The sequence below is a fragment of the Mustelus asterias genome, chromosome 22 (assembly GCF_964213995.1).
Source record: "Mustelus asterias chromosome 22, sMusAst1.hap1.1, whole genome shotgun sequence".
Taxonomy (NCBI): domain Eukaryota; kingdom Metazoa; phylum Chordata; class Chondrichthyes; order Carcharhiniformes; family Triakidae; genus Mustelus; species Mustelus asterias.
This window is the reverse complement of record NC_135822.1, coordinates 60195079-60214304: the sequence shown is the minus strand read 5'-3', so window position 1 is coordinate 60214304 and position 19226 is coordinate 60195079. Positions and strand designations below refer to the sequence as shown.

General features: G+C 40.2%; 1 protein-coding gene across 1 annotated transcript; it reads left to right on the top strand.

Annotated features, from left to right (window-relative positions):
- Positions 1 to 905: 905 nt before the first annotated feature.
- Positions 906 to 18603, top strand: LOC144510098 (MOB kinase activator 1A). Its single transcript, XM_078239367.1, has 6 exons — positions 906 to 1146; positions 8164 to 8330; positions 9016 to 9109; positions 12514 to 12647; positions 13189 to 13352; positions 14558 to 18603. The coding sequence occupies exons 1-6, from the start codon at positions 1133 to 1135 to the stop codon at positions 14633 to 14635; spliced, it is 651 nt and encodes a 216-aa protein (XP_078095493.1). The 5' UTR covers positions 906 to 1132; the 3' UTR covers positions 14636 to 18603.
- The last annotated feature ends 623 nt before the right edge of the window (positions 18604 to 19226 follow it).

Genomic DNA, 19226 nt, shown 5'->3' with positions numbered 1-19226 from the left:
CTCACCGAGCCGTTATTTTTTTTAAAAATATATATATTTGGGACATTTTAACTCTTTTTCTTCGGGGATTCAAGCCCGCCCCCTTAGCCCACGTCTATTGGCCAGCGCCGCCTCAGGACCTGGGCTCGTCATTGGCTGCATCGCCTGTCAATTAAATGTCGCCCCATGTTCATTGGCCAACGTCTCAGGGCTGCGGCTCGCCATTGGCCGAGCGGCCTGAAAATTAAATGTTCCAGATGAGCGTGTGGGGGGGGGGGGGTTCTTTTTATTCAAATTAAACGTTTCTCTTCCCTCCCTTCGTTTAACAGTTCGCCGAAAATGTTGTGGCGGATTTCATTTCATTTTTTAATTTAATCTTTTACTTCCCCCCCCTCCGGGTTGAAAGGTGATTCTGACTGCTCCGGGAGTGGGGGGCGGGGAAAGGGGTATTGAGATCGGTGATTGGTCGCGGAGGGCAGTCTCGTCCCCCTGGCTCTGCGATCGGTGATTGGGCACAACAGCCGTCCATCAACCTGGTTGCCATTGCTGATTGGTCTCTCCGGCAGCCTGGCCCGCTTCCCCTCTCCTTGCCTGTGATTGGTCGAAGTAGCCGTCCATCACCCTGGTTGCCATTGCTGATTGGTCTCTCCGGCAATTCGGCCCGCCTTCCCTTGCCTGCGATCGGTGATTGGTCGAAGTGGCCATCCATCAGCCTGGTTGCCATTGCTGATTGGTCTCTCCGGCAGTCCGGCCCGCCTCCCCTTGCCTGCGATCGGTGATTGGTCGAAGTGGCCGTCCATCATCTGGGTGCGAACGCCGACTGGTCAGCAGGGCTGTCAATCACCTCGCGTCGATTGCCGATTGGTTGTCCGGACCATCCAGCCCCCCTCCCCTGGCTTGATTAGTTTACGCGTTGAGGCCGGTGTCGCGCGACGCGGCCCGCTTGTGGAAGAGAGTTGGTCAAGTTTTTTTTTTGTGTCTTGGGCCCTGGGCCGCTTTCATTAGTTTTGTCGCTTGAAGGAATCCTTCTCTCTCTCCCTCAGGTGGCTTCGGCCTGTAATGTCTTTGCGCCTCACTCCTTAAACCTTCCCCCCCCCCCTCCCCCACCACCGTCTTTTTCTTGTCTATTTTGAGCGGAGCAACTTAGAAGAAAATGAGCTTCCTTTTGTAAGTATCTGCGGGCTGAGCTCCTTCCTCCATTCTTCCTGTTTCGCTTCGAGCCAGTGGCAACTTTGGGCCTTGTAGGCCTTGGGTTTCGATTCGATCTCCACCTGAGTTGTGTTGCTCTCCTGGTTTTAAAAACCAGCTGTCCTTTTTTTTCTTCTCCTGAGCCTGAGGGAACATCTGCTCCTGGGTTGCTGCTTATACCGACTGCAAAGATCTCTCTCTTTCCCCCCCCCCCTTACAAAATAATATTGTAATAATAGTGTTGTAATTTTGTCTTGTTCAAATCTTTTCCTGTCTACGAACTTGTGGGAAGACCTGATCTCGACTTCCACTTCGTCCCTGCCACAGGATGACTGCATGATATGTACATTTTTTTTAAAAAAAAGCTATGGACCTAATCTGATGAGCTTAAAAAAAAATACTGTGGACCTGAAACAAAAACAGAAAATGCTGGAAAACCCTCAGCAGCTGTGACAGCATCTGTGGAGAGAGAATAGAGCCAACGTTTCGAGTCTGGATGACCCTTCGTCCAGAGCTAAGAGTGAAGAAAATCCACTTCCTTTCTTTGCTCTCAGCTCTGGACGAAGGGTCACCTAGAATCGAAATGTTGGCACTTATTCTCTCTCCACTGATGCTGTCAGGACTCCTGAGACTTTCCAGCATTTTCTATTTTTTTTGCTGCTGATAAACTAAGGATTGCTCTGCCTTGCTAACTAGCGTGGGTTTGTCACGGAGCTCTTGATTTCAGCCCTTGGCAAGTCGCAGGGAGAATGATTTGCTTTCATAAAAAGCCTCATAAAAGTTTACTTATTAGTCACAAGTAGGCTTACATTAACAGTGCAATGAAGTTACTGTGAAAATCCCCTTTGTTTGGGTATGGATTATTGTGGACCACTTGTTAATTTGATTTGATTTATTATTGTCACGTGAAAAGTATCGTTTCTTGCATGCTACACAGACAAAGCATACCATACATAGAGAAGGAAAGGAGATGGTGCAGAATGTAGTGTTGCAGTCATAGCTAGGGTGGAGAGAAAGATCAGCTTAGTGCGAGGTAGGTCCATTCAAAGGTCTGATGGCAGCAGGAAAGAAGCTGTTCTTGAGTCGGTTGATACGTGACCTTAGACTTTTGTATCTTTTTCCTGACGGAAGGAGGTGGAAGAGCCTCAGATTTACAAGAGCATAATTTTCCCAAGCACCCAATAGTCCAATTTGCCTATTGCTTAGTTTTGCGTTGTGTTTCCTGAGATGAAGGGGATGAATGTGTTATGGAGAATTTTTGAGCTTGTTGGACCTATACTCATTGGCGTTCAGAAGAATGAGAAGTGACCTTGACAGATCGATGATTCTGAGGGACTTGGCAAGGTAGATGTTGAGAAGATGTGTCCCCAGGGAATCTAACACTGGGGGGGGTTACAGTTTCAAACTAAGGGGTCTGTTTGGAATTTGGATGCTTGGCCTTTGAATATATTCTAGTTGTGTCAGACAGATTTTTGATCTACAGGGGAGTCGAGGGTTTTGAAGGACAGGCAGGGAAGTGGATTTAAGACCACAATGAGATCAGCTATGATTTTAACCAATGGCAGAGCCGGCTCAAGCTCATACTACTTGTGTCATTTGATGATTTAAATTGATTTTAAAGTAATCTGCCCCTTTCCTTCATTTTCTCTCTGCGTTCACTGGAAAGAAAACCATTGTGTCGGTTTCATTTCTCTCACCTTGTCTACTTCCTAAAATTTAGAAAATGTGCTTACTTTCTGGTTAGAATATTTTCAATGAGTTCCCCATGATATCTTTTCATATTTGCCTTTAGGAAAGATGTTAAGCTTGTGTTGCAATTAAATACAGGATTGTTCCGTTGCACGCTTTAATTGAAATTCTAAATAAAGAATGGCATTATAAGATTGTAATAGAATCAGATTTGAGATCTTATGAACTGAGTATTGAGCATAAATGGTTATCTTAAACATTTAAATAATTTCAGGGGCAGGTTTTAACTATTGTACTGTATCTTGTTTAATACATGTGATATTTAGAATGCCCTTTCATATCTGTAGTTCAAATCACCAATGAGTATGTAGGTCAGATAACAACAGGCCTGTGCAGGTCAGGAGGTAATAATTTGAAAGGTCTGTCCAACAATGGCAGTCTCTGAATTGTTTGGTTTTTTCAGCTCCCATTGTTCGCCATAAGGATGCGGTGTCTCAAAAGGCTCGATTGTTCTTGTGTTGTTTACTGCAGCTTATATATAGTGCACTTGGTTGAAGTTACTTGAATAAGTTGCACAATAGTCAGTAAACGAGATGAAAATACTTCAGAATTTTCTTTCTGTTTGACATTACGTGCCAATTTGCCATGTTATTTCACCTCTTATCCCTCTTCCCTTCCTTGTCAGCACTGGGACGTTATTTATTTTTAGAGGGTGGAGGCTGATGCTGTACTAGATTTCAGGAAATGTCATGATTAATCATTCAGTAATTACAACTTTTATCTGAACCAAACTATATGACTCTACCCTGCCTAGATAACCTATTACAAAGTAATAGGTTATCTAGGCAGGTTATCTGGCTTGCCCAAAGGAGGCAGAGAGTGTGTATAGATGGGTCTTTTTCTAATTGGAGGTCGGTCACCAGTGGTGTGCCCCAGGAATCTGTTCTGGGACCCTTGCTGTTTGTCATTTTCATAAATGACCTCGATGAGGAAGTGAAGGGATGGGTTGGTAAGTTTGCCGACGACACGAAGGTTGGTGGGGTTGTGGATAGTCTGGAGGGATGTCAGAAGTTACAGAGGGACATAGATAGAATGCAAGACTGGGCGGAGAAGTGACCCAGATGGACTTCAACCCAGATAAATGCGTAGTGGTCCATTTTGGCAGGTCAAATGGGATGAAGGAGTACAATATAAAGGGAAAGACTCTTAGTACAGTAGAGGATCAGAAGGACCTTGGGGTCCGGGTCCATAGGACTCTAAAATCGGCCCCGCAGGTGGAGGAGGTGGTTAAGAAGGCGTATGGTGTGCTGGCCTTTATCAATCGAGGGATTGAGTTTAGGAGTCCGGGGATAATGATGCAGCTATATAAAACCCTCGTCAGACCCCACTTGGAGTACTGTGCTCAGTTTTGGTCGCCTGATTACAGGAAGGATGTGGAAAAGATTGAAAGGGTGCAGAGGAGATTTACAAGGATGTTGCCTGGATTGAGTGGCATGCCTTATGAGGATAGGCTGAGGGAGCTCGGTCTTTTCTCCTTGGAGAGACGTAGGATGAGAGGAGACCTAATAGAGGTATATAAGATGTTGAAAGGCATAGATCGGGTGGACTCTCTGAGGCTTTTTCCCAGGGTGGAAATGGCTGCTACAAGAGGACACAGGTTTAAGGTGCTGGGGGGTAGGTACAGGGGAAATGTTAGGGGGAAGTTTTTCACACAGGGGGTGGTGGGCGAGTGGAATCGGCTGCCGTCAGTGGTGGTGGAGGCAAACTCAATAGGGTCTTTTAAGAGACTCCTGGATGAGTACATGGGACTTAATAGGATGGAGGGTTATAGGTAGGCCTAAAAGGTAGGGATATGTTCGGCACAACTTGTGAGGCCGAAGGGCCTGTTTTGTGCTGTAGTTTCCTATGTTTCTAATTGTTCCTGGTGATGGAAACATCAGTCGTACATTTGGGTTTTGCTTTTTTTTCCCCCTTGATTCTTTCATGCGACGTGGGCATCGCTGGGCAAGATCAGAATTTGTTTCCCATTCCTACTTGTCTTTGAACTCAGTAGCTTGCATTTCAGAGGGCAGTTCAGAGTCAACCACGTATGTCACATGTAGGCCAGACGAAGTATGGTGGAGTCTCTTCCCTAAAGGACATTAGTAAACCAGATGGGTTTTTACAACAATCATTGATGGTTATAATCGCCATTACTCAGCCTCAATTTTTGGGCAAACTCGCCTGGCCAAATTTCAAAAAACGATGCAGCTTCCTTCGAAAACTCATGTATATCAGAGGCAGAGAGAAAACGCAAGGATCTGTGGCATTGTGTCCGATTTGCAGCTGAACCTATTGGGCACAGATTGGCCTTAGCAGTCACCTAATGTACCGTTTGGAACACTACAAATGCCCCAGATGGCGAGCATGGTAATCTTTGCCTCGAAAACTGAACAAGAAAACTAATCAGTAGAGAATTTTGTTGGTTTTTCTGCTGCATTTTGATTTATGAAGGCAATAGTTTGGCTCGTTGTGTTTCTTTATACCTTTCACTCTTGAAAGTAGTGGATTCCACTGGGGTGGTGAGAAATGATATGTTGTCCAACCCTAGTGATGGCCTTGAGGATTACTTAATTCTGAGCCAGCACATCTATCCACACCACTCAAATTCCAGAAACTTCTCTTCACTGCCATCTCTTTATCCCAGGGATGCTGAGTGCTTTTTTGTGAACGGTGCTGCAGACTCCATGATTTTTTGGCCATGGGAGAAATCTTTTGTTGTGTGGTGCAGTACTGCACGGACCTTTGCACAAGTTATTTCAATTGCAGATTGGACATGCATTTTCAAGTGATTTAATTCATATTATGATTCAATGTCTTTTTGACTCTGCACTCCATATTTTCTGCACAATCCTGCCTCTCATCTCAATCTCTTCACCTTCAAATATGACCCCAAAGGGGACAAGTTCTTCAATTTTTTTATTCATTCGTGGGATGTTGCTGGCTGGGCCAGCATTTATTGCCCATCCGCAGTTGTCCTTGGAGGGCAGCTGACAGTCAACCACATTGCTGTGGCTCTGGAGTCACATGTAGGTCAGACCAGGTAAGGATGGCAGATTTCCTTTCCTAAGGGATATTAGTGATCCACATGGGTTTTTCCGACAATCAACAGTGGTTTCGTGGTCATAAGTAGATTCCTAATTCCAGATTTTTAAATTGAATTCAAATTCCACCAACTGCTCTGGTGGGATTTGAACATCGGTCCCCAGAACATTAGCCGAGTTTCTGGATTAATAGTCCAGTGTTAATACCACTAGGCCATCGCCTCCCACATGTTTCAGTGGTGTCTCTTGGAAGTCTACTTGTCTTTGGGTGTGGTGTGGGAGCATGAGTTTTAAGCCTTCATGGCTTTGACAACATGAATCACTGATTTGCAAGTCAAAAAAACACTGAGTGTTGATGTATATTTCTTTCCTCCTTCGCCCAGGGATGGCAAGGCCAAACATAATGTCCCAGTTGTGAATTACGATCTGAGTTGTGACTTAACCATTAAAATGTTTGTTTGGTTATGTTGCACCACCCCATATTATGCACACCATTCCTTGGCTGGAGAGTATTTGAGTTTGCTTCTCTCTTTGTGCCTTTTGTTCCGATAAATTTTGAAATCTCTGTATCATCCTTTTGCCGGCTATAGGTTGTTTTCTCTTCACAACTGAAGTGTGAAAATTGTTCTGTGGTTGATTCCTACCCTTGCTGGAGCATTGAAATATGTGAACAGATATAATTTAATAGAGTAGTTGAAGGTTGTTCTAGAATTTCTGTATGCATCACCATTAGCTGGAATTTCACTGCCTGCTTCAGCAGGTTTATTAATGGTAACTTGAGCTGCTAGCAAGTACTATTTTTTGTTCTACCTTTTTGAAAATGTTCCTTTTGATCTGAAATCGGTTGCGTAATTGCTGCTTCAATCCCAGGATGATGCTCTTAAGTCACCAAGAAATCCAGCAGGGAATTCAGAAGAAAGCATGCAAGGATGTAATATTGGCTGCCAACGGAGTGGTTGAAACAAGCGGTGTAGATGCAATTAAAGGGAAGCTGGACAAGCATTTGAGGGAGAATGAGATACAATGGAGACTTGCGGTGATAGATTGAGATGAGGAAATGTGGGAGGAGGAAGTGGAGCATAAACACTGCATGGACTGATGGGGGTCAAATGGCCTGTTTCTGTGCTGTATATCCTGTGTAATTCGCCTAAGAACACACGGGGATAATAAGCTGTGTACTTGTGGTTATAGTAATATCACTAATTATCAGGTGCCTGCATGCTTCTCAAGTAAATCATGTTCTTGTATCCTGTAACCAATCTTCTAAGGGTACCAACTTTAAGGGTTGGTGGCCTGCTGAGTATAGCAATCATGTTTAAAGTTAATTTATCAGTCACAACCAGGCTTACATTAACACTGCGATGAAGTTACTGTGAAAATCCCCTTGTTGCCACATTCTGGCGCCTGTTCGGGTACGCTGAGGGAGAATTTAGCATGGCTAGTGCACCTAACCAGCACGTCTTTCGAACTGTGGGAGGAAACTGGAGCACTCGGAGGAAACACGTGCAGACTCCGCACAGCCAGTGACCCAAGCCGGGAATCGAACCCCGGTCTCTGGTAGCAGTGCTAACTACTGTGCCACCGTGTTTGCTCAGGATGCAGCGGTTTTTCATGGTAACTATGATCGCCAGCTCCTGTTGACACAGTTGCCTTGTGTGACAGCTTGTCCTGCAACAATCAATATGGTCACACTGAATGGTTTATCAATTCACTGATCTGTTTTGTTGGGTTGTAAAGAAAGCACTATAAATGCAACCGTCGGATCCACATTTTTGGCACGGTCAAAAATTAATTGGGGCCTGTGCTATTTTTGTTTGGGCTAGGTTGAACATGACTAATATTGCCTGCCTGTCTTCTGTACCATTGACGTTAGTTGACAGCTGTTAATCTTGGCTCACTTCATGTCATTTCAGCGACTCAGCTAACAATGCTTGCTGTTGGTCAAACTGTTGAAAGCAGGGTTGATATTACACAAATGAAACAAGCAGTAATGTTTGTAAACTTTCACATTTATGCTGTCACAGGATCCCTTTAATTGAGTTTAAAACCTTGTGTTTTCTTGCAATAAACTGATCTCTTAAGGCTAAAAGTATAATTCTCATTATCTCACTCATCGCACCCCTTCTCTCCCCCCCCTTCCCCCAAAACAAAAACATGTTTTGTACAAATATACTGTACTTGCAGTGAAGGATCATCAATAACGAATGGTTTACTTGCATTCTAGTGGAGTTCGAAACAACAGAACTTTCAAACCAAAGAAGAACATTCCGGAGGGTTCGCACCAGTATGAGCTGCTGAAGCATGCTGAAGCAACCTTGGGCAGTGGTAACCTTCGCCAGGCTGTTATGCTACCAGAAGGCGAGGATCTAAATGAATGGATTGCCGTTAATAGTAAGTCTTTCAAACTTGGATTTTGTCTGTTTATCTCCTCTTACCCCACCCCCCACTACTTATTTATCGCTCTACCATTGGTGACTCCCTTCAGTTGCCTGGGCCCTAAACTCTGGAATTTTCTCCCTAAATATCTCTTTTTAAGACTTTCCTTAAAACCTACCACTTTGTCTGAACTTTTGTCCAACTGCCCTAATTTCTCGTTGTGCAGCTAGGTGTCAACATTTGCTAATGTTCCTGTGAAGTGCTTTGCAACATTAGACCACACTGAACATGTTTTCTAAATGCAAGTAGCTGTTTCAAATGGCTTTGATTTTTTACTTGTGTTGCATCATTACGCAAGTATCCTAACTTATTGAGGTGAATTTCAGAAACAGCCCTGCAGTCAAAATGCAGTTAAACCTCACAAATAGCAGTTGCGTAACTGAGACTTCCTTTTTGCTGTTTCCTTTTTAAACTTCTGTGAAATTCAAACTCATTCTTCACGTTTTTGTGCTGGTCACATTTTTCTCCATTACTGAAGTCATCTTAGAGTCCCAAAAATGTTTTGGCATTTTTAACATAATTCCTGTGAATTGGTTTTAAAGGATGGGGCCCGAAATGTACATCAATGATAAAGACAAAATGGTCTGCATACTGCAGTGAAAACAAACTTCTCATTGTCGAAATTTCTTTTTTTTTTCAGCTGTTGACTTCTTCAACCAAATCAACATGTTATATGGAACAATAACAGAGTTTTGTACAGAGCAGAGCTGTCCTGTTATGTCAGCAGGGCCAAGGTAGGAAAGATCCTCTGTACGGCACACCTGAAGATGTCAGGGAAATGGCTAGATATGGGAAGGGTGACTACATGCCAGAAATATTAATTTGAATGTAAAATACTTCCAGGTATCTTGAGATGAGATGCCTCTCGAGCCTAAACCTGCCTTTCAATGAAGTGACTCACGAAGGAATGACGTATCAAAAGATGGCTTGGAAGTTTGTTTAATTTTAAAAATCTAGTTGTGAAATAAGCATGTTTCCTGATGTAGTCTAATTGGCTTAAATTTGTACAGCTTCACAAACTAATATATTAAGTCAGCGAATAACCAAACTTGGTTTTTTGCCGGTCATCAGCTTGGAGTAAATGCACTTCAATCAAATGCAAAATTAAAATAGTAATCCTAGGAGCAGGCACTATGAGAGTGCTTTATATTTCACACTTCCTTCTCTTTCTCCACCCTACTCCAAAGAACTTTGATCTAATCTTCTGATCAGACCAAATGGTCTTATCTGCTCGGCAACTCAAATAATATCACAACTTGCTCTCAATTAATCCCATGACTGCTAAATATGAAACCTCAGTGTGCATCAGTTCACACTATCCTGAATAGTTCAGTTGCTTCCTAACTAGGGATTTCTGCCACTGTTTGAGGGGCCTGCATTGATGGAGAAATGGGAGCGGGATGATCAGCCATGATCATATTGAATGGCCTACTCCTGCATTGATTTTCAGGCCTCGCTCGCCCCGAACCGGAAAATCCCACCCAAGGTCAACGGACCTTTCCATCATCTGCCCCTCGTCCGCTCCGATTCCCGTGGCGGGAGGGACGGACGGTAAAATTTGCCCTATGCTACTACATGACTGCTAAGATATTACAAAGTAATTGGCCCAGCTGATTTGTATCTATGATCACTTTGCAGGAACATTATAAAAGTGAGGGATTTAAACTTGCATGCCAACAATTGGATAACTTTTTTAAAAAACCAGTTTATATGAACTGAAGCATGTTTCTTTCTCTTCAATTTTAAATAGTTTGTTCAATGGACTGCCTAATACTGTTTCTAATCAGAACAGGAATAGGCAAATTGGCTCCATGAGCCTATTCTGCTACTCAGTGAGATCATGGCTGGCCTGTGACCAAACTTCATACAAGCCTTTATCACATATCCTTTAATATCTGTAGATAACAAAAATCTATCAACTTCCTTTTTAAATTTATAATTGACTTGGCTTCAAGTGCCATTTGTGATCGAGTTTTAAAAAAGTTTACCACACTTTGACATGTGGAAGTTTTTCCTAATTTCACCCCTGAATGTCTGGCTCAAAAGCACCTTAAGACTTCCTAATGAGTGTAAATCGTTTCTCTCCATCTCCTGCTCTTTGTTTCCCTTAACATCTTGAAACTTTTTATCAAGTCATCTTTTTAGAATTATGGGGACTGCAATTCTTAATTTGTGTGTTTTCTCCTCCGACACTCACCCTCGGAGTCCAGGCATCATTCTGGTAAATCTACACTGCTCCCTCAAAAACCAATATATCCTTGCTAAAATGTGGCATCCAGATCTGCTCTTAATACTTTTTTTTAACCTCTTGGATTCCCCAGACTTTTACTTTTAAGTGAAAGATCCACAGTAATTTTATTTTAATAGTATAATTACTTCGATATTTTAGCTCTGAAAAGATGGGAATAGTTGTTATTTTACTGCGATCTCTGAAGGAGGAGGAGAGCAGCCCAGGTACTGCCTGCTTCCAGCAGCAGTTCTCAATCTGAAACTGGGTGGCTGTACCTGAGACACCCTGCTAAGTGCGCAAGTGTGGAGCTTGCTTTCCACCATGTTGCATGATTGATTCTTGAAAAGGATCAAATGATTGAACTAAAGTTCATATCTTCAAAAACCTTCCATTTAAGCATTGGGAACTAAGGTTTTCATATTGAAGCTAAATTTTGCCCACTCATTATTGGACAGTAACTTTAACCTTAAACACTAGAGAAGAATAAAAGATTGTAACTTTCTGCTAAACTAGAGCAATGTGACTAAAACATGCATGGATTTATCCAAATGAGAAATTTTATTTTCAATGGCATTAGATTCACTGAAATCCATTTTCAGTGGGGAGGCTCATGCTGGTATTTGCCACTAAAATTGTTTTTTTTTAAGACGACATTCTACATGAGTAACCACCACAATCTGGATGTAATATTCAAAATCCTGTTGTGAAGCCTGGAAAACGGGACCTCGAAAGTACAAAAACACTTTTTTTTCCCCAAACATTCCAATCAAATTTTTTGGGCTCATCTCTGCACTCTGGGCCTAATGATTTTGGGCACCCTAATTTTTCAAATGAGATTAGATTTTATTTTGCTCCCAATCCTGTTATATCAGGACACAGTTTATGTTGTACACGGGGAGCGATGCAACTTCTAAGTGCACTTTCAGAAAGTGGTCAATCAATTTTACTTCGAATTTATTTGACAAACCATCTGTAAACCATGAAACGTTATACAGATTCTACCCATAAACCATGTGCTACATTGTCTTTTAACATAAATTGCTTTTTAATGTATTTTTTAACATAGATGTGTTAAATCTTACCATATGTTTGGCTTGTGGCTTGCATTTTAATTGGGAGCCCAGTTAAAAGTGTTGGTAATTGTATAGATAGACTGTTTTGCTTTGGTAAATGCAGTATATAATTACAAAGAAGAGGGTATTTAATCATGATTGCATTAATTTTACACTTTCTTCTCTATGGATTTGCTTTTCCCTTTCTTGTTGCTTTGCCTCCACCCTCTAAGGCATTTGATTCCATACAATGACATGTGACCTGTCTATTTAAGTCCAATCTCCCTCTAGATCCTTCACTTAACACTTGTATCTGGAGTTTGCAATTCATATTAGGATACATCCCCCACAGCCACAATTATTGGATGTAGAGGGGCATCTAAAATTAGGAAGAAATAAATAGAAACTTGGTTTAGTTCAAAAATCAAAACAACGACTCAATATTAGTGAGGAAAATAGAGCTTGAAAAAGGATCATTCAATTTGAGCACCTTTTCCCTCTTGCTTTTCTTTCAATGGCCCCCTCTCTTTTATTGAATCACTTCCTTATTTAAAATAACAAAAGTAACCCTATTACAGAACCAAGTTGAGATGGTGTTATTGAGCAGCAAGTTGACTATTTCAGAACACTCAGTTGTATAATTTCCAGTTGATCATTTGGTTCTCTTGTTCTGTTGGATTCGGTTTTTGCCCTCCTTTCAGGTTGTCATATGAAAAATGTTAAAAGATTTCGATAAGAGAAGGCTGTTAGCTGAGCCAATGTTCTCTTAAAAGTTTAGCTTAAATAGGGAGTGTAACTGTAAGACAGATGTTTGATTTCTTACCATCTGTATTACCACGAACAATATCTGTTACAGATATGAATACCACTGGGCTGATGGCACAAACATTAAAAAACCAATCAAATGTTCTGCTCCAAAATACATTGATTACCTGATGACATGGGTACAGGACCAGCTTGATGATGAGACTCTCTTTCCTTCAAAAATAGGTGAGCAAAATTATTTCTGCTGCTTTGGAAAATAATTCTCATGGGAATAAGAAACAGAGGGTATCTTTTAAGGGTCAGAAGACCATTTTAATTTTTATCTGGTAGCACTACAATATATTCCAACACTCTTGTGCCATGGTTTGCCAGCTTCCAGAGCTACTAGTTATTTTCCTCCATCCACACCCCCAATTTAATCTGAAAATCTGATCTCATTCCTGTAAAATGATGGTGAACTGCATGCAACTGCTTCATCCTATGAACTTAGTTTCATGAGTAGGGGCAGAAGACTTAAACAAAATGCTCCCCTATAATAAAAGCCTCCTGGAAAAGTCAGACCTAGAACTGGATGATAAGCTTCTTTTGTGATCTTGTTCCCACCTATTTACTCATTGATTTTAGTTGCTAATGTTTGTATTCAAGTTTTGATGCCTTCTGAAATTGAAGTTTTGTCTTAAGTATGCAAATGCATGGTTCATTTTAAATCTGAATCTTTAAATTTTTTTTTCTGTGCTTTGATTTATCATAACTTTATTGACTGCAGGAGTACCCTTTCCTAAAAATTTCATGTCTGTGGCCAAGACCATCCTGAAGCGTCTGTTCAGGGTCTACGCTCACATTTACCATCAGCATTTTGATTCTGTGATGCAGCTCCAGGAAGAGGCCCATCTTAATACTTCCTTCAAGCACTTCATTTTTTTTGTTCAGGTAGTATGTTCTGCATTATTTGCCAGCACTGCGTTACTTACACCTGGAATTTGCATTTTGCATTAAAAATCATGGCTTGTGTGTATTAGTATAGTTAGTAAATTGAGCAGTTTCTTCATCTGGTTAATGAGTAGATTATGCAAGTTTCTAATGTCATTATGAATCCCAAATTTAATTTGTGATCCAGGAGCAGTACACACCAAAGCTTTATTGTCCAATGTTTTCAGTCATCTAGATTTTTTAATTCAAGAAAAGCAGGCACTTTTTCACCTTCTGACACAAAAACGTGTTTGTTTCCTCTTCTCTGTAACTCCTCTCTCTCTTTCTCAACTGTCTGATGATCTGTATTGAAGTTGTTGCAGTTCATAGCAAATTCCATTACAAATCTACTGTTGAGTCAGAAAGGTGATGCTTGGACGGAGTAAGATTATCCGTTTGTGGTCCTCTGTAACATGATTGACCTCTATTGCCAAAAATAAAAAACAAAGCAAATGACGAATAACACTCTACTTACTGAGCCAAAAAAAAGTCAATGACTACAGGAAAGTTGCTATTTTCCTCAGCTGGCAGGTTTGGTTAAATTTTACCTTGCACATATGACTCTGCATCCAACGCTAGTGCGAGTATTCTGCCATATTTCTATATTAAATAAATCAGAGCAACAAGAACACCAAGCAAATTTCTGGCTCATGTCACATATTTTATCCAAAATGTTTATAGAGAGAAAAGCTCTCATTTGCTGTGTATAGGAAGAACTGTCCAGAGAGATGCAGCCAGAGGCATATGTCTGCATTATATTAATTAACTCTTTCTCTTTATTTAACAATTCACCTTGAAAGCCTGAAATATACACACGCAACACTTCAGTAACAGAAAATTGTCTTTTAGATGGTGCCATGTTCCTGCTTTGCAAATCTGCATCATGTGACTTAATACAGCAGCACGAGGGGAGTTTTTTTTTTGTCTTAATGGGATTGTAGAGTGAGGCTTTTTACTTGGAAAAGTAGTGTCCTTCATAGGAATTGTACCTAGATGAGTATCCATGAATTTGCTCAACGTAAATAGACATGCTTTGAAGAGTCAAGAAGCCTCCTGGTGCCATCTTTCTCCACACTTTCCTTTCACTTCATTTGCAGTTAGCCCTCAGCATAAGGGACCCATTAGTTTCTTCCTGATTTTAATTTTTTTTCCTCCTGCCTTTTTAGGAATTTAATCTGATTGACAGGAAAGAGCTTGCTCCACTCCAAGATCTAATTGAAAAACTTGGATCAAAGGACAGATGAGTGTTCCTAAAGGATTGAAACCTTTTTTCCACATCAGCGTGATCTTAGTGCTTCTCTTTTTCTACCTTCAAGATCCCTGTTTCCTGCACATGCACAGTATGATGTGTGATCATTGTGAGCATGCTCTGTGGAAAAATCCATTGTCTCCGTCATTGTGTTAAGTAGTACTTTGATATTAGTGTGAATAACTTTTGGAAAGCAAATCCATAAGCTGTTGGTTCTAGCCATATGTCAGTGTTCTAAAGACATTGCCATTCAACCACGTTGAAATGTTCAAAGGTGCCCAAATGTTGTACGTTTTCATATAGGATGTTGTGGTGTTGATTTTCTTCCCCTAGATGTGACTAGCACAATTACTTGTTCTGGATTTATTAAAATTTATTAAAATTTTGTAGCTGGCACTGCATGCTAAAGACATTTAGGGGGAAGAAAACTATTGCTGCACCAATTTGATCCATTTGGATTCTTGACTGATGGGTTTGTAGTCTGGATTCCTGGTTTCTGCATGCTCCACCTACCTCTCTGCTTCTTGTTTGAGGGAAGATGGTAAACTAACATGATTCTTGTCTTTGAGCTAAAAGCAAACTGGAACTTGTGCAGTTTGAATGTATGTTTTAAATGGGTTGATTTGCAGTGTGACTGCAGGTTGCTCATGCTGCAAATAGACTAGTTAGTTGTAGACTAGTTAATTGTACACAGTCTCTAAATGTACGTTTTGGATTTAAAAGACAGTGGAACAATTTTATACTTTTGTCAGTGCATACACATACATTTATTCCCTCATCCCTAACAACATTATGGGTGTTACGATTGGCTAGGCGTTAGTGAGGCATTTTTGTCCATGTCATAGATTGACAGTGCAGTAATGTACATTAACAATGCCTCAATTTTACATGAGGTATTTACAGTACTTGCAAACTTTTAAAATGAGGCAACTTATACTTTAAGTCGAATTGGCTCAAAACTTCACTTCATAGAAGTGATGAGTCTTGAATTGAAGGCAAAGGTTAAAATGTTATGCTTGAGCAGTGTCATAACTCAAACTGATGTGATAGCACACTGCAAAAGGAAAAGTACCACTCGTTGATTTATTTAAAGCCCCAATATTTTCCTTTTGAATTTCATGGCGGGAATATTCCGACCACTGCAATCCAGCCGATGGCAAGCCCCCGCTGCAGGTTTCACAGTGGCGAGGGATGCATACAATGGGAAACGCCATTAACAGTGGCGGGACCAGAAGATCCTACCACCGGCCATTGGAAAAACGTGCCAGGGAGATTTGTTGGGTGGGGTGGGTTGTGGGTGCGTGGAAAATCCTGCCCCCATGTACTGAGCTGTTAATATACTGTCTGTAACCAGCTGATTGTGTGAATTCACCCTTTTTCATTTAAAGCTTTTAATGTTTTGGTTTCTGATGGCACATCTTTTGACCGCTTTTTGGAATTTCGCAATCACCACTTGGTTTGGCTTTCTCATAATTGCAGTTTTGGATTATAACACAGAGCATGTACGATTGCATATTGTGAAAACTGTGTTGCCTTTATTTCTAATGTTATTAGATGCACTTTGGGGACTGTGCCCAGTTGCCTTAACTAGACTACTTTTCAAAACTAGGTCAGTCATGCTTTAATATTGAATTTTTAAAACAACATTTTTTACACATTAAGGTAAATAAGAAACTTTTGCAGCAGGATGTAACTTTTTAACCTGTGATTGCCTTTTCGCAAGTAGTCATGGGGCAAGAGGACTTTTAAATAAAAAAAAACTAGCAATAATTTGCTTAAAGTAAATGCCATTTTTATTTTAAATATCATTGTCCAAACTTTGGTAACTACTGAAAACAACGCCTGCCAGACCTAAGAATTTTCAAACTTACTTTTGCTGCAGTTCAAACTCCAAAATAGTTTTCCTGTGTAATGGCGGAAAAGAATTGAATAGTCTGATATTTTGGCTAAGTTGCATTTTTCTGTTCAAATGTTGCTGGTTGCTGTTAATGTGATTTTTAACATTTTTATTTTTGGTGTTGAGTACAGTAAAGAGGCAAGGGAGGTATAGGGATAAATTTAAAGTTTGAAGTAGAATTTAAGTGGACTATTTTATATCTTGGCATGTTCATCAGAATTTTAAAATTGTGCTTCAATTGGAATGTTTCCAAGTTGAGAAAAAGCAACGATAGCTGTTGTGCATTCTCCTGTCCAAGGCTTTCCATTATCTGTTTGGTTATCATCCCTTCTAACCAACTTGCCCAGATGGTAAATTCACATTGTATGGCACTGAGAAATGCAAGATTAAATCTCTGCCCCAATTTCAGCTGAACTGAAGAGCATAAGGGTAAATAGTTTAGAACAGAATTTGGAAATTGATTTGTCTTAAGAGTGGGAGAATTCGTCTTCCAATGGTTCAAGATCGAATTCTAATTCTTCACTTATCAAATACAAGTCAATCCAAGAAAATTGGATTGCTGACCCTTGACAAAAGTCATTAAAAACTAGTTTTGAAAAATCCTCCTCTTAAAATCTGAATCCTGTCTTCCAAATCAGGGTAAAATGGAATTCTCTTTTTTAACTTTGAAATCACATCATGGGTTACAAGTATTGATTTATGTATTTCTAGTAGACGGCAAGTATTTTACACTTTTGAATGTTGGTACAATGTAATTTCTAATGCTTGTGATTTCCTGCAGAGGACAAGGTGATTGTGATAAAGAAATAATGCACATTTGTTTGATCAGAGTTGCACTTGCAGCAAGCTGAGAAACCAGTAAATTTAAATGCAGCATACTCTAAATTGTCAATTTGTTAACGACTGTGAATGAGTGGATGAAATGCTCTTGAATATTTGCATTTTAGAAGCTTTCGTAAATATAATTTGAAAAGGATGAACATCACATTTGAAGGACGTGCATGCTTTGATATCGATTGTGTATTTTGTTTTTCAACTGTGACCAAATGCATCTTTTTTTTACATCATAAAATAACGAGCAAAGATAAATTTGGTTCATGTTGATATAGCGTTGCCAACTTTTATACAGTTCTGTTCTTGCATATGATAGAATCCTATTCTTGAATCAAGAAGTCCTCCAATTGAGCCAGAAACGGACTGTGAATTGGCATACAGCAATCTCAAAACCTCATTATATTATACTGTTCAATTCTTCTTGTAAGAAATTGTGATGGCATATAGATCTAATGCAAAACATAAATCCTGACCCATTTTTTTGGAGTATGCTCAATGGTTTGGCATGAAGTAGAGTGCAGATTCTCATTGCAATGGTGACGATCTTTTTAGAAAACAAATGTTAGCAACTAACATTCTACAATGAAGTACGTAAGTTTGTAGATAAATAATTTGGTCGATAAAATGGTCTGAATGGGGGCATGTGTCTGTACCTGTAAGTTGGTGTGAAAATCCAGTCTGGATTATTTAGCCATGTAGATGATGTAACGCAACCTTGGTTAAAATTCAAATTTTAATTTCAAATTGGTCAGATTTGGGATAGACCTTTTGGAAAGGTGGAGTAAAAAAAAAATTCACATTATATGAACTAGTACAACATTTGAACTGAAATAAGATGCATTTATAGCAGTGACCACTAAATAGAACTACTGGATCAATGCAACAGGTATTTAAGGTTGCCCAAGCATTTTCAGAAGAACCATCGATGGGAAAGTATTTTTTTTTGAATGTTGCTGGGCCTAAAAGTTTTGGGCAATCACTTAAAAACCTGGTAGAGCTCAAGATTCTAGACTCTTGAACTGAGTAAAGCAAACATTTTAGCTGGCAATATTTTTTCTTGTTTCAGCAATCTTTTTGTTCTTTATAAATCCTTTTTATTTTCTATGTGCATATATATGATGAAACCTAAATTACATTTGAATTTACATTTCAATTTGTGCAAATAAAATGATTGAAGCCATCCGTGGTTTTTATTCAATTCTATTTTGATGTAAATAAATGATTAAAATGTTTTATCCCTCCTGTTTTAAATTGATAATGCTGATTGTGGCACTATTGTCCAGCCTTCTGGACAACCAATGTGCCAAGTTATGTGTATGAAAATGTTGCTATTGCATTTTGTTTGTGCCTTTGTGGATAATAGGTGCTAGCGGTGGGTAAGTTTAAATTAATATTAAATCATGACTTCTGTAAGTTTCCATATTAACTGTTAGTTTCCATGGGCTGATTTTTATGACTGTTGTGGTTGGGGCAGGATGAGAACTATAAAATGTGATGAGCTGTTCAAAACTCCCTTGATTTCAACTGGACCTGCAAATCCTGCAGACAGAAGGGGCCATCAAATTCCCCCCCTGATCTCCTGTTGGTGTTTGTGAGAGATTTTGATATTTTTGTTTTTAAGAGTAACCTAATTCCTGACACACAGTCCCAATAAGTAAATGGAAGTAAGATACTCATAAGCCTGCAGGGTAGATTTCCCAAGACTGCAAAGCGCCACATGGTTTGTGAATTTGTGCACCCTTATCTTGGCGCTGTGGCCATGGTCTTCTGCTTACGATGTGGAGATGCCGGCGTTGGACTGGGGTGAACACAGTAACGGAGATTATTACTTCTGCTTACCCACAGCATTAAAATG

Coding starts and splice junctions, on each gene's coding strand:
- LOC144510098 (XM_078239367.1), top strand. Junction 8,331..9,015: donor TGAATGGATTGCCGTTAATA/GTAAGTCTTTCA, acceptor TTTTTTTTTCAG/CTGTTGACTTCTTCAACCAA. Junction 12,648..13,188: donor TCTCTTTCCTTCAAAAATAG/GTGAGCAAAATT, acceptor TATTGACTGCAG/GAGTACCCTTTCCTAAAAAT.